Source organism: Mus pahari, chromosome 14, assembly GCF_900095145.1.
Source record: "Mus pahari chromosome 14, PAHARI_EIJ_v1.1, whole genome shotgun sequence".
In the NCBI taxonomy this organism is placed as follows: Eukaryota; Metazoa; Chordata; class Mammalia; order Rodentia; family Muridae; genus Mus; species Mus pahari.
The window spans coordinates 21,814,432-21,827,183 of NC_034603.1; the positions used below are offsets into that span (position 1 = coordinate 21,814,432).

The 12,752-nt window shown below is 51.0% G+C and overlaps 1 protein-coding gene across 3 annotated transcripts; it reads left to right on the plus strand.

The window, feature by feature from the left end:
- Positions 1–4,282: 4,282 nt before the first annotated feature.
- Irf1 (interferon regulatory factor 1) lies at positions 4,283–11,577 on the plus strand. Of its 3 annotated transcripts, none has more exons than XM_021212996.2 (10): positions 4,283–4,477; positions 5,489–5,580; positions 7,035–7,134; positions 7,852–8,028; positions 8,120–8,169; positions 8,258–8,390; positions 8,542–8,664; positions 9,252–9,301; positions 10,174–10,309; positions 10,561–11,541. In XM_021212996.2, the coding sequence occupies exons 2-10, from the start codon at positions 5,494–5,496 to the stop codon at positions 10,692–10,694; spliced, it is 990 nt and encodes a 329-aa protein (XP_021068655.1). In that variant the 5' UTR covers positions 4,283–4,477; positions 5,489–5,493; the 3' UTR covers positions 10,695–11,541. The 3 variants fall into 3 exon arrangements, with proteins under 3 accessions (XP_021068655.1, XP_021068654.1, XP_029402427.1); XM_021212995.1 differs by lacking the exon at positions 4,283–4,477 and adding an exon at positions 4,672–4,891 and having other exon boundaries at positions 10,561–11,577; XM_029546567.1 differs by lacking the exon at positions 4,283–4,477 and adding an exon at positions 4,893–4,957.
- Positions 11,578–12,752: the final 1,175 nt, after the last annotated feature.

Sequence of the window (12,752 nt, forward strand, 5' to 3'; positions counted from 1 at the left end):
GCAGCTATTCTCTTTAGCACTCTTAACTCCAGCTGTGGGGTGTGAGGCACCTGCTAGACTCTTTGTTTTGTTTTGTTTTGTATTTTGAGACAGGGTTTCTCTGTGTAGCCCTGGCTGTCCTGGAACTCACTCTGTAGACCAGGCTGGCCTTGAACTCAGAAACCCGCCTGCCTCTGCCTCCCAAGTGCTGGGATTAAAGGCGTGCGCCACCACACCTGGCCTAGTGCTGGGGTTTTTAAGGGGTAGAAATGGAAGCCAAGTGTGGGGGTGCACTTCTGCAACTCCAGCACTTGGGAGGTGAAGGCAAGAAGATCAGGAATTTAATGCCAGCCTAAGGGGACTAGACAGTGCTTCAGCAGGTAAAGCACTTGCTCCGACAAATCCGACCTTTGTTCTCTGGAGCCCACGTAAAAGCCATTGGTGGAAGTGGAAGATCAATGTCCTGGGTTGTTCTCTGGTTTACACATGTGCCCCGTGGCACGTATACCATCCTATATGAACACGCAGACACACAAAAATAGCAAGTTAACACATTTTTAAAAGGACAACCTGGGTTACATGAGACATTGTTTTCAAACAAAAAGAGGGGGCAGGTAGGAGTAGAAGTTAGTGGCAAGGAAGAAGTATTCCTGAGTATGGGGGAAGTGGGGGAAATGGGGTGGGGAGGAGAGGAGGACAAAGAGACACAGGGGGAGGCTTATTGATACCTTTTAGTTGAGGAGTGGTTAATGGTTTGGGAAGGGCTTTGATAGTATACCTGATTTCACAGGGAAAAACTGCAAGAAATTTGATTATGAATCTCACTGGCTATGGTTCATGAGTTAGGCATGATTCATGAATTAGAACGAGAGCTACTACTGAGCAATAGCAAGACAGGTTCTGTGAGGACAGAATGAAGGAAACAAAACATCAGGGGAGAAGCTGAGTGGCTAATGCTCGGGTGGTTCGGGTGCAGAGGGGACTTCCTGGCCACGCGCTAACTCATGGGGACTTAAAACTCCTGTGTTTAGGAAAACTTGGTTTGGTTTAGGATCTGTGTGTTCCTTTCATCTTTCAATTAATAATGTAGAACTTAGCACGAGTGACTCCATTTTGGTTTGGTCTGTTGAAGCCTAGTATAGGAGCTCTGTCTAAAATAGTGGCCTCTGATATTTTGGTTTACCAATCTTCTTTCAACAATTAGGGGAGATGGGTAGAGATTATCTCTGGTTTATAGTTAATTGAGGACCAGAGAGAATAATAATTTCATTCCTTAAAAAAAAAAAAATAAGATTTTTTTTTTTTTTTTAAGAGTTGAGTATAGATGCCCAGGGAGGCCAGAAAAGGGCATCAGATTCCCAGGAGCTAACATCACAAATGGTTGTGAGAAGCCCAATGTGGTGTTAAGAGTCCACTCAGGTCATCTCACTGTGCTTTTCCCCAGCCCCAGTGGAATGCCAAAAGCACAAGATACCAACCAAGCTTTCAGACTCAGCAGCACTACAGCCTGTTTTCCCCACTCTTCTAAGAACAACTGAGGGGCTGGCCATGGTGGCACATGCCTGCCTTTAATTCCAGCACTCCGGAGGCAGAGGCAGGCAGATTTCTGAGTTCAAGGCCAGCCTGGTCTACAAAGTGAGTTCCAGGACAGCCAGCTATACAGAGAAACCCTGTCTCGAAAAACCAAAAGAAAAAGAAAAAAAAAAGAACAACAGAGGGAGCGGGAAGTGGGGTGGGAAGTCAGAGGGTTTTGAGCGTAGCTGAAGGTGTAGCTCAGTTGGCATAGTGCTCGCCCAGTGAGTACAAAGTCTAGGTTCCACCCCCAGTGCCAAAAATTTCAAATGAAGTGGTGCATACCTGTTCAACATTTGATAGTTTAAAAGCAAGTTCAGAACTCAAAGTAGGCCTGGGATATGGTGAACTGTCTCCAAAAAAAAAAAAAAAAAAAAAAAAAGAAACTGGCTGGGTGGTAGTGGTGGTAGATGCCTATTATCTCAGCACTTGGGTGGTAGACACAGATGGAGCTCTATGAGTTTGAGTGTACCCTGGTCTACAAAGCTCTAGGACAGTCAAGGCTACATAGAGAAACCCTGCCTAGACCCTCCCCATCCCCCAAAATGTGGAAACTCAATAAAGACTAAAACAACAACAAAACAAAACAATCACCACCCCCCCAAAAAAAACCCATAGCCCCACACCCAATCATAGGCAGATTCTTTATAATTTTAAATCAAGCACCAGGTGGTACCGACTTGTAATTCCAGCATTGGGAAATAGAAGCAGAAAGATGGGTTGTTTAAGGCTAACCCAGGCTACAAAAGACCCTCTTCCCAAAAAAACAAAATATAAATAAATAAAAAAAAGAAGAACCCCTAAAGTCAAAGTGGGAAAAACCTCGCATAGAACATTTAAAAGATGAAAATGTCAGTTTCGCTGTTAAATCATAGCAGTGAGGGTGGGACAGAGACGTCCCCTAAGCAGAAGACTGTGTGTGTGTGTGTGTGTGTGTGTGTGTGTGTGTGTGTGTGTGTGTATGTGTAGAGATTTTGCTCACAGTGTTGTCTCTATTGGGAAAAGGTGGAAATAACCTAAATGTCCTACAACAGGGTATTTATCTATCGGGTAAATTTTTTATTTATCCTCATGACAGAAAACAGGTACCCATCACTAACAAGGCTGCATATGGACATTCCAGGACACAGGCTGACTTTCATTATGTATACCTACACAGTTATTTTGATGCAATTTGTAGTCTCGGGTTGCTTTCAGTAGGGTCTCTGTGGGCTTCAAGAGTTACAAAGTTTCTCTCCCTAATCTCATTTTGAATTTTCCATTGGCTGTGGCAGAGTGTCTCCACAAAGCAAGTATACATCTGTTGCACAGACAGCAGGTGTCAGATTCAGAGTCATGTGACCAGAAGGCCCTGGTCTCTAGGGATTCTCTTAATTTGCGACTTCAAATACCTCCATATTTATTCTAGAGTCTCAACACCTCCCTCCAAAATCCTCCTGCCACCTTGAATCTCCTAGTTCCTGAATCTCCTTTACGAGGCAGTGACATTACAGGTACAATCGTTCATTGATGTGTGTATTACAGCTTGCAACATTCAAACTGGGTGCTGTCCTAGAAGGACAGCTAGGGTGAGGAAGGTGACACAAGAGAATGACACCGTAGAGGACTGATGTACTTGTGAGTCAGAAGCTACGAGGAAGCAAAGAAGAAGCCTGAGGGGCCAGAGATCAGAGATGGAACATGTACACACTAGCCCAGCCACTAAGAGAAAGAACAAGCTGGCAAGGTTTACTCGTGAACACCAGTTAACCCGCTGCCCTTGCCATCCCCTTGGGACCTGGGTCCCCCTTTCTTTTATTAGATCCAATGCCTTGGCCACAATTTCCCTATGCTGCCCAGAACTTCTCCAGAGGCAGGCTTTGGGGACTCAGAAATGACTTCAAGACTATCAGAGAGGAACTCTCTCCCAAGGGCTACGTCGAGGATGGAGAGCTGTAGCAGGAATCCTAGAAGGAACCACAGCCACTTCGGAATTTTATCCACTTCTTTGGTGTCAGGTAGTCCCAAGGAATAAGGGTCGCCTTGGTCACTGCTAGCTAGAACCTCGTGTGGCACAGGAAAACACACCCGCATCTTGTGCCCATGTAAGCAAACACATCATCGCTCCCCATAAGGACACGGTGTTCCCCCATCACTGCAGACTAGTAAGAGAGTTATTGTCATTTTATGGCTAAGGAAATTAGGAGTCCCTGTGTCCTTCAATGGCTGGCCCTGCAGAGTCCAGGCTGGGAGTTCCTACTGCCCCGCAATTCTAAGTTAGGCCTTCTGCCTCAATTTCCCAGAGCAGCCAAGTGGCATGTAAGGCGGTATAGGGACAGAATCTCAGTCCCAGAGACCCTTCTGGAGAGGGAATCAGGTGTTCTGGAGACATAGGGAGTTAGGTGTCTCCCGTGGAGGAGAAGGGGAAGACCATCATAGGAGCCAGCAGGCTGGGAGTCTGCAGAACGAGGGCGACAGCCTCGGCTTTCCAAGACAGGCAAGAGGGAAGGGGAGTGGAGTGGAGCACGGGGCGGGCCCGCGGTAGCCCCGGGGCGGTGGCGCGGGCCCGAGGGGGTGGGGAGCACAGCCGCCTTGTACTTCCCCTTCGCCGCTTAGCTCTACAACAGCCTGATTTCCCCGAAATGATGAGGCCGAGTGGGCCAATGGGCGCGCGCGAGCAGCCGGGCGGGGGCGGGGCCGAGTCGGGGCCGGGGAATCCCGCTAAGTGTTTAGATTTCTTCGCGGCGCCGCGGACTCGCCAGTGCGCACTACTCCTTCGTCGAGGTAGGACGTGCTCTCCCAGTCTAAGCCGAACCGAGCTGAGCCGAGGTGGCCAGAGGACCCCAGCATCTCGGGCATCTTTCGCTCCGTGCGCACATCGCGTACCTACACCGCAACTCCGTGCTTCGCTCCCGGGTACCCTCTGTGGATCGCTCCTGCAGCAAAGGTGAGCTCGCCGGGGCTGCGCGGGTACCGACGGGTGGCGTGAAATAAAAGGCGCGCGGGACACCAGGAAGTGGGGGCCAGAGACACCCTGGGTCGGGGTGGCGCGCTGGCTCGGGAGGGCGCTGCAAGCGGGCGGGAGGCGGGCCGCGGCGTGCACCGCCCTCTGGCCGCGCTCGGCGGTCTGCGTGCGCGGAGCCGCTGCGGGGCTTCTTGGTAGCCCAGAGTGGCCGTCGCGCGCACCCGCGAGCAGCGCCAGGGGACTCGGATGTCCGCCTGCGCGCACTTTGGCGGTCGTAGCTTGGCGCCTGGGCCCTTGCTTTCGGACGCGCAGTGTTCGGTGGCAGAGGTTGGCTCGCTGCCTTGACTGGCTGGACCCGGTCGTGAACTACAGGGCTTTCGGGAGGAGGTGCCACAGGTGTTGCTTGCGCCACTTCTCTTTGCAGCAGGGGAAACCAGGCCGGAAGGGGTTGCGCCCCAGCCTGTATGTTTTGGGCACTGGCTGTCAAGAGGGGGACATAGACTGGATTGGAGTGGGTGGGGAGAAGTGCCCGAGATGGAGGTTGACTTGCTTGCTTGCCCAGCCTGGAAGGTGCAGGGCTGGGGGTGACAAACAAAAATAGTCCCTTCCTTTTTCCAAAGATTGAATTTTGAGAGAAAAGTTTTGCCATTGAGATGTCTGTGTTTTGGCTTTTTTTTTTTTTTTTTTTTTCCCCATCTATCCTGCAACCATCCATCCAGACTTCTTGGTTGTTTCTTTCTGAGACTGGCTGGAAGAGACTGAAAGAATGGGCAGGTGGCTTTGCCCATGATGCTGGAGAGTTTCATTCTCCTGCCGGGTCCCTAATCTATGACTGTAGGACCTGGGTACCTGGCTGATGGCAGGGGAGTGGGGGAGGGTAATGACCTGGGTGTGAGGACAGGTGAAGGTAATTGAGCGGCCTTGGGTGGAGCAGGGCAGTGCCCAGGGTTGTTTAACAGCTTCCAAACACAGGCTTCTGTCTTCTCCCTCCAGCCGCCATGCCAATCACTCGAATGCGGATGAGACCCTGGCTAGAGATGCAGATTAATTCCAACCAAATTCCAGGGCTGATCTGGATCAATAAAGTGAGTGTTATCCCTGGGTATTCCTGCCACTGTTTAACCCATGTTCTCTTGGGAACCCATGTTCTCTTGGGGCGCCAAGTTTCATGAGTGAACGTTAGAGAGCAGGAAAATGTATTTCCCAGTGGGTGCTGCATGCCAGAACGTGCAAGGTCTGACTTCTGCCTCCTGCTTCTTCTTCCTTCCTGAAGCTGTGGCCAGCCTACCCTCCTAGTGGTACAGTCCTCAGCACCAAAACTTCTCAGCATCTGCAGAGCCTGGGTTCCTCTCTCTTCCAAGAGAAACACTATATACATAAGTCCCACATGGCTTCAGTTGGATAGAGGAGACAGACAGAAAAGCGGTCAGTGGTCTTTAGGAACGGGACTTCCTAACGTTAAGTAGGAGACCGAAGAAGCCACAGCTGGCACCCATGGCAGCGGAGCAGTAGCATTGGTGATGATTGCTATGTGCTTGGCACCTTTCTTGATATGTTACCAAATTGTGCGTTTTAACTGTCAGGGTAATCCTGTGAGATGGGTCTCGGATAAGGAAACTGAGGCACTTTAAGGTAGATTACAAAGTCATGTAAAAAGTGTGAAACCCAAGACCAACTTGAACCAACTTGATTGAAAGAGTATACAGTTAGCCAGCAGTCACAAGAGTGGTGGTGGTGGGAAGAGCCTCCTCTTGGGGCTGGCGAGCTTGCTCAGCAGGTACAGGTACCTTCCAGCGAGTCTGAAGGCCTGACTTTGATCCCTAGTCCTCTCGTGGTAGGAGGTTGGCCTCTGACCTGTACACAAGTGCCCTGGCTTGCACACACACCTCCCCCCCACTCTCTCACACACACATACACTCACACAGACACATACATACACGCATAAAAATTAAAAAACAACTAAAACCAAAAACTTACTCACTGTGGCTGTTGTCCCCGTACGTACTTTTTATAAAAAAACAAACAGTACCCCCACCCCACCCCCACACATACACAGAGCTTTTCTCTTCGAGTCATGTCTTACTTAAGGGGAGAAGAGTAGGCCAGTACTACATAGGCAGTCCTCATCCAGGTCTGGTTCAGGGGTCCCTTGGGAGAATGACCAGGGCCCTATGTAGGAGTCACTGTGCCAGGCGTCCTGAGGAGACTCTAAAGCAAGGAGTTCCCATGTTCCAGTGCTCATCAGCCAGAGAGAAGCACCCAAGCCCTGCCAGGCCAGGGCTGAGAGAGGAGAGGGAGCTGCTTAGGTTCTCAGCACACCCACAGCAGTGTAGGGCAGGGGTGTCTTTGAGCTTCTGGTGCTGTGGTTCATTAGAACCTAAACCCCCTACCCCCTACCCCCTTCCTAAAAGATGCAGAGTGCCCTGTTAAAGGCCAGATGTCGGAGTAAAAAGGGGAAGTCAGCCTTTTCCCATACTTGGGGGCTGTGCATACTCGGTTGCACTCTGAGCTGACATGGTCTTCTATGTACACGATTCAGGAAGAGATGATCTTCCAGATCCCATGGAAGCACGCTGCTAAGCACGGCTGGGACATCAACAAGGATGCCTGTCTGTTCCGGAGCTGGGCCATTCACACAGGTGTGCAGGGTGGGGGTGGGGGTGGGGGCAGAGGAGAGACAGTCAGAACACGGTACTACCCTCAATGTTCTGGGTGGCCTCTGAGCTTCCCGGCACAGCATGTAGAATTACTAGAGCAGGGGGGTGAGATGCACCTGTATTTTTCTAGGACAGAATTCCATTGTTACTAGCAAGTTCTCAGAGGATTTATAAAGGCAAGAAATGTTAGAAAGCATGTGTGCTTTAAGGAGTCTGTATAGAATACAGTTGTCCCCTAGAAAAGATAGTTGTGTTTCAGGGTACCAAGAGACTTCCATCTTCCTTTCTCAAGGTCCTTGACCCAAGCCCCATCTGGTTGGTGGCCTCCTTTCTTCCTTCAGGAGTCAGGCCCTCGATCCAATTCAGACCTGTTAGTAACTGTCCTCGTGGCAGGCGCTGTGCCCACTTGTACTTCAGAAACATCAGATAAACCTCGGTCCCAGTAGTCTCTGGCTGCTGAGAATCTAAGCAGGGAAACTGTTGAGGTCCAAGACAGTGCATTTATGGGGGATGGAGACTCAAGTGAGCCCATTTGAGTCCTTCACAGCCTGCTGGATATCTAAGCCAATTCTGGGCATATGAGAACCCCCAGGGCCTGTTGACAGTGGGTTTTGCTGTATGGATGTCTGGGGTTCCCTTGCCTTTCTTCTCCCAGCCCAGGGAGCAGCTGACGGATGCATTTACTCTTCCGTCCCGTAGGCCGATACAAAGCAGGGGAAAAAGAGCCAGATCCCAAGACATGGAAGGCAAACTTCCGTTGTGCCATGAACTCCCTGCCAGACATCGAGGAAGTGAAGGACCAGAGCAAGAACAAGGGCAGCTCTGCTGTGCGGGTGTACCGGATGCTGCCACCCCTCACCAGGAACCAGAGGAAAGGTAGCCAAGGGCACTGAGTCCTCGGGAGGAAGGGGAGGGAAGACGGGCGGAAGGAAGACCAGCTGCCGCTCACAGCCTGTTCTTCCCACAGAGAGAAAGTCCAGGTCCAGCCGAGATACGAAGAGCAAAACCAAGAGGAAGGTGAGTGTGGCTCTAGGCTGCCCAGCCTGTAGGTAGGGTGGGCAGTGGGTAAGTGCCACAGCAGACCTAAGCCGTCTCCTCTCTGTAGCTGTGTGGAGCGGCTAGTCCGGACACCTTCTCTGATGGACTCAGCAGCTCTACCCTGCCCGATGACCACAGCAGTTACACCACTCAGAGCTACCTGGGTCAGGACTTGGATATGGAAAGGGACATTACTCCAGGTGAGGTGGCCACTGTGGCAAGGGCGCGTCGAGATGCCAAGAGGCACCTCTCGAACCTATCAGGGAGGAGTAAGGGATGGAGGGGCTGATGAATTGCAGACTAAGAATGCATCCCATCCTGACCTGCGCTTTCTGCTGCACTCTCTCCCAGCACTGTCACCGTGTGTCGTCAGCAGTAGTCTCTCCGAGTGGCATATGCAGATGGACATCATGCCAGACAGTACCACCGATCTGTATAACTTACAGGTGTCACCCATGCCTTCCACCTCTGAAGGTTTGTACTTGGGGCCCTAGCCTGTCTCTTGGGGGATGGAGTCTGCTTAGAGATCTATGTGCCAAGCTGGGCATTGGTGTCCACCTTTAACCTCAGCATTAGGAGGCAGGCAGGCAGGCCAGCCAGCTTTGTCTGCATGGTGAGTTCTAGAACAGCTGGACCTACACAGAGAAACCCATCTCGGGGCAAGGACGAAGAAACCTCTGTGCTTTTGAGCTGATAGAGCCGGGCACTGCTTTACCCTATCCCCGCTGCAAGAAAGCAAGTTCCCGGGGACAGGAGACCACAGGGGACCCGTCAGAGCTCTCGTGCTCCAGGCCAAGAGGGAGGGAATTGGGCCACATCTTGGTCAAAGGTGGCTCTTGCTCCTGGCTTCCCTGCACTTGGTTGTCTGAGGGCGAGGAAGGAAGTGAAGGGGTGGGAGGGATCCAACCTCGCTCTGTACTTGGGGAGGAGGGTGAGTCATGAGGCCAGCGTCCTGTTCTGGGAGCTCCAGGGCAGGCAGATGCCGGTCGGTCGGGAGGCTTGGGGAGGTGGTGCGGTGCTGCAGGCAAGCAGACATGGCCAACCTCTGCCACTTCTCACAGCTGCAACAGACGAGGATGAGGAAGGGAAGATAGCCGAAGACCTCATGAAGGTAAATCCCCTTTGCATATTGCATCCGGGAAGAGACCACAAGCTAAGGGACAGCTTCTGAGTCGCTTTGGGCAGGTGCTGTTACCTGGCTGCCTGTGTAGTTAGTTCACAGGCACCCCTCCCTCCTTCATGTGTGTGTGTGTGGGGGGGACTGTTACCTCAGCAAGTGAGAAGCCCAGTCTCTCACAGGCCATCCTGAAGCAAGCCTCAGGGTCCCAGACAGCTCTGAGTCAGCCCTCGTGAGTGCTGTGTCCTCCGCCCCAGCATACCCAGCCCGTCAAGTTTGGGAAATGCACATCAGGTTTCAATAATCAGCTTTGGGGATATGTACTAGGATGACTTTAGGGAAAAAAAAAAAAAAATGAAACCCTCTGGGTTTTTTTTGTTTTTTGTTTTTTTTTTTCTTAGCAAGTTCTTTTGTGGTTTACTTTTTCAGCTGCAGTTTTCAAAGTGACTCTAAATGCTTTTAAGGTAGTTTTATCCCGAGTCTGGCCCATGAGCACAGAACTTTTGAGATATGTGCCTAAGTTGGCTTGTCTCTGGCTTTCCTGGCTTGTTATGCTAACCTTGGCTTTAAGTTGTCTTGCTTAGTTCCTAGGTCCTCCCCCAAGTAGTGGGGAATCATGCAGGTTCTGTGCCAGAGGGTGAAGGCAATGGAGGGGGACAGCAATACACAGGAGGGGCGGGGCCAGCAGGGCACAGGTCGCTTTGTGCTCCCCTCCACTTAGGCCTTGTCACGACAGCTTTGCATATTGTTACCCATAAACAGTCAAGGTTGTAATCCCCCTTAGGAAGGGTTAGGTCACCCGAGGGAAGGGCCAGAGGGTGAGAGTGCACTGGCAGGCGGCTGATGGCTTCATGCTCTCTCCCCAGCTCTTTGAACAGTCTGAGTGGCAGCCGACACACATCGATGGCAAGGGATACTTGCTCAATGAACCAGGGACCCAGCTCTCTTCTGTCTATGGAGACTTCAGCTGCAAGGAGGAACCAGAGATTGATAGCCCTCGAGGTAAGAGGCTTCTAGGTCCTTACGGGTTCTGGGAGAAGGGGGAACCTGATGGAGGCAGAGCCCAGAGCCGGATAAAGCATCCTTTTTAAACCAGGCCAGTAGGTACAGCATGAAGTGAGAATTCCCAGCTGTTCCTATGCTGTGGCTGGTCTATAGATGAGCTGGAATTGCTGTTGGCTGTGGACAACTGGGTGAGATTCACATACCCTTCCTTATTTATGCAGCCTTTTTCTTTTTTGGTCATCTTCTAGGGGACATTGGGATGGGCATACAACACGTCTTCACGGAGATGAAGAATATGGACTCCATCATGTGGATGGACAGTCTGCTGGGCAACTCTGTGAGGCCGCCGCCTACCATTCAGGCCATTCCTTGTGCACCGTAGTTTGGGTCTCTGACCCGGTCTTGCCCTCCTGAGTGAGTTAGGCCTGGCATCATGGTGGCTGTGATACAAAAAAAAGCTAGACTCCTGTGGGCCCCTTGACATGGCAAAGCATAGTCCCACTGCCAAACAGGGAAGGGACCATCCTTGGGTCAGTGGGCTCTCAGGGCTTAGGAGACAGAGTCGGAGTTTTCTTGTGAAGAGAAGCTGGTCCTGACTCCTAGGAAGATGGATTGGGGTTCTGAGGTTAGTGTGAGGCAGAGGCCATGGACAGGAGTCATCTTCTAGCTTTTTAAAAGCCTTGTTGCTTAGAGAGGGTCTTCTCACTGGGCTGGCCCTGAGGGAATTAGACCGGCACCCACAGAAGAGCTTAGCACTGGTCCTAGAGCTGGCTCTGTACTGGGAGACAATTGCACTAAATGAGTCCTATTCCCAAAGAATTGCTGCCCTTCCCAACCGAGCCCTGGGATGGTTCCCAAGCCAGTGAAATGTGAAGGAGGAAAACATGGGGTCCTGTGAGGGTGGGCTCCCTTAGCCTCAGAGGGATTCCGCCTCACTACCTGCTCCAGCCGTGGGGCTCAGGAAAAAAAAAAATGGCACTTTCTCTGTGGACTTTGCCACATTTCTGATCAGAGGTGTACACTAACATTTCTCCCTCAGTCTAGGCCTTTGCATTTATTTATATAGTGCCTTGCCTGGTACCTACTGTCTCCTCAGGCCTTGGCAGTCCTCAGCAGGCCCAGGGAGGGGGGTTGTGAGCGCCTTGGCGCAACTCTGAATCTTAGAAACGCCACCCACCTAACTGCTAAATGGTGTTTGGTCACACGGTGGATCTGTGTAAATATGTAAATATTTGTCTTTTTATAAAAATTTTAAGTTGTTTACAGCGTGTGGCTTTTTATTTAGAAATCAGAATTGGTCTTACTTTTTAAGGAAACCAACTGATGGGAGTCTTCTGCAGGCTTTCTGCCTGGGCTTCAGCTGTGCATTGACATGCATCGATCACGAATCTTTCCCGTTATGGTCAAGAAGAAGCTGGTGGGAGGAGGGGCCATCATGCCACAGGGACACGCTCATTTGTACTCATTTGCCATGGGAGGGAGTTTTTATTTTCATGTGCCTGAATGTATGTCTATGTAAGGGTGTCAGAACCTCTGGAACTGGAGTCACAGATAGCTTTGAGCTGCCATGTGGTGCTGGAAATTGACTTTGGATCCTCGGGAAGAGCAGTCAGTGCTCTTCACTGCTGAGCCATCTCTCCGCCGCCTGGGTTTTTGGTATGGTTGGTTTATTTGGTTTTTGTTTGTTTGTTTGTTTGTTTTTGAGACAGCACCCTCACTATGTATCCGTGGCTTTCCTGGAACTCACTGTGTAGACCAGGCTGGCCTCAAACTCACAGAGCTCTGCCTGCCTCTGAGTTTGTATGTGTAGGTCAGAGGACGACAACTCCTAGAGGTTGGTTCTTTAACTTTGTAGGTCGTCTGTGTGTCTGTCTGACTTGGGAGTTGAGTTTGAACTCTTGGGGCCCAGTTATCTGTCAGCCTGTGATACATTCAGAAGTACCCAAAGCCTGTTGCTTCTGTCGGGCACACAGGAACCATTTCAAGCAACGGACAGTGGGTATGACACTGACCATTTAGACAACAGTGCAGGCAATGTCCCCAGGGCCCGCTGTACCAGGTCTCACTGGGCGCTGACACTAGTCAAGCCTGGGAAGCAAGCTGAAATGTGTCCGGTGATACATTCAGGAACCTGATGTTTAATTTCAGGAAGAATGTGAATAGCCACAGGTGACTATGGCTTGCACTCACCTGGAAACAGTTTGGGGGCAGAACTGAATGGGCGAAGGACAGGGAGGGGGTACTGATTGCTGGCTTAGTCCACGCCCACCTGGTTGTTTTAGTAGCTAATTCTGAGTGCTGAAATCCAGCCCCACAGCATACATTATAGGTGCACATATGACCATCAGAGGGTTACTTCCTTTGGCGTCTATTCCTCAGGTACTTGATGTTTGAGATGGTCTCTGGCCTGGACCATCACCAAGTAGCCTGTCCCTAACTG

Coding starts and splice junctions, on each gene's coding strand:
- Irf1 (XM_021212996.2), top strand. CDS start 5,494: ATGCCAATCACTCGAATGCGGATGAGACCCTGGCTAGAGATGCAGATT. Junction 8,391..8,541: donor GGAAAGGGACATTACTCCAG/GTGAGGTGGCCA, acceptor ACTCTCTCCCAG/CACTGTCACCGTGTGTCGTC. Junction 9,302..10,173: donor TAGCCGAAGACCTCATGAAG/GTAAATCCCCTT, acceptor CTCTCTCCCCAG/CTCTTTGAACAGTCTGAGTG.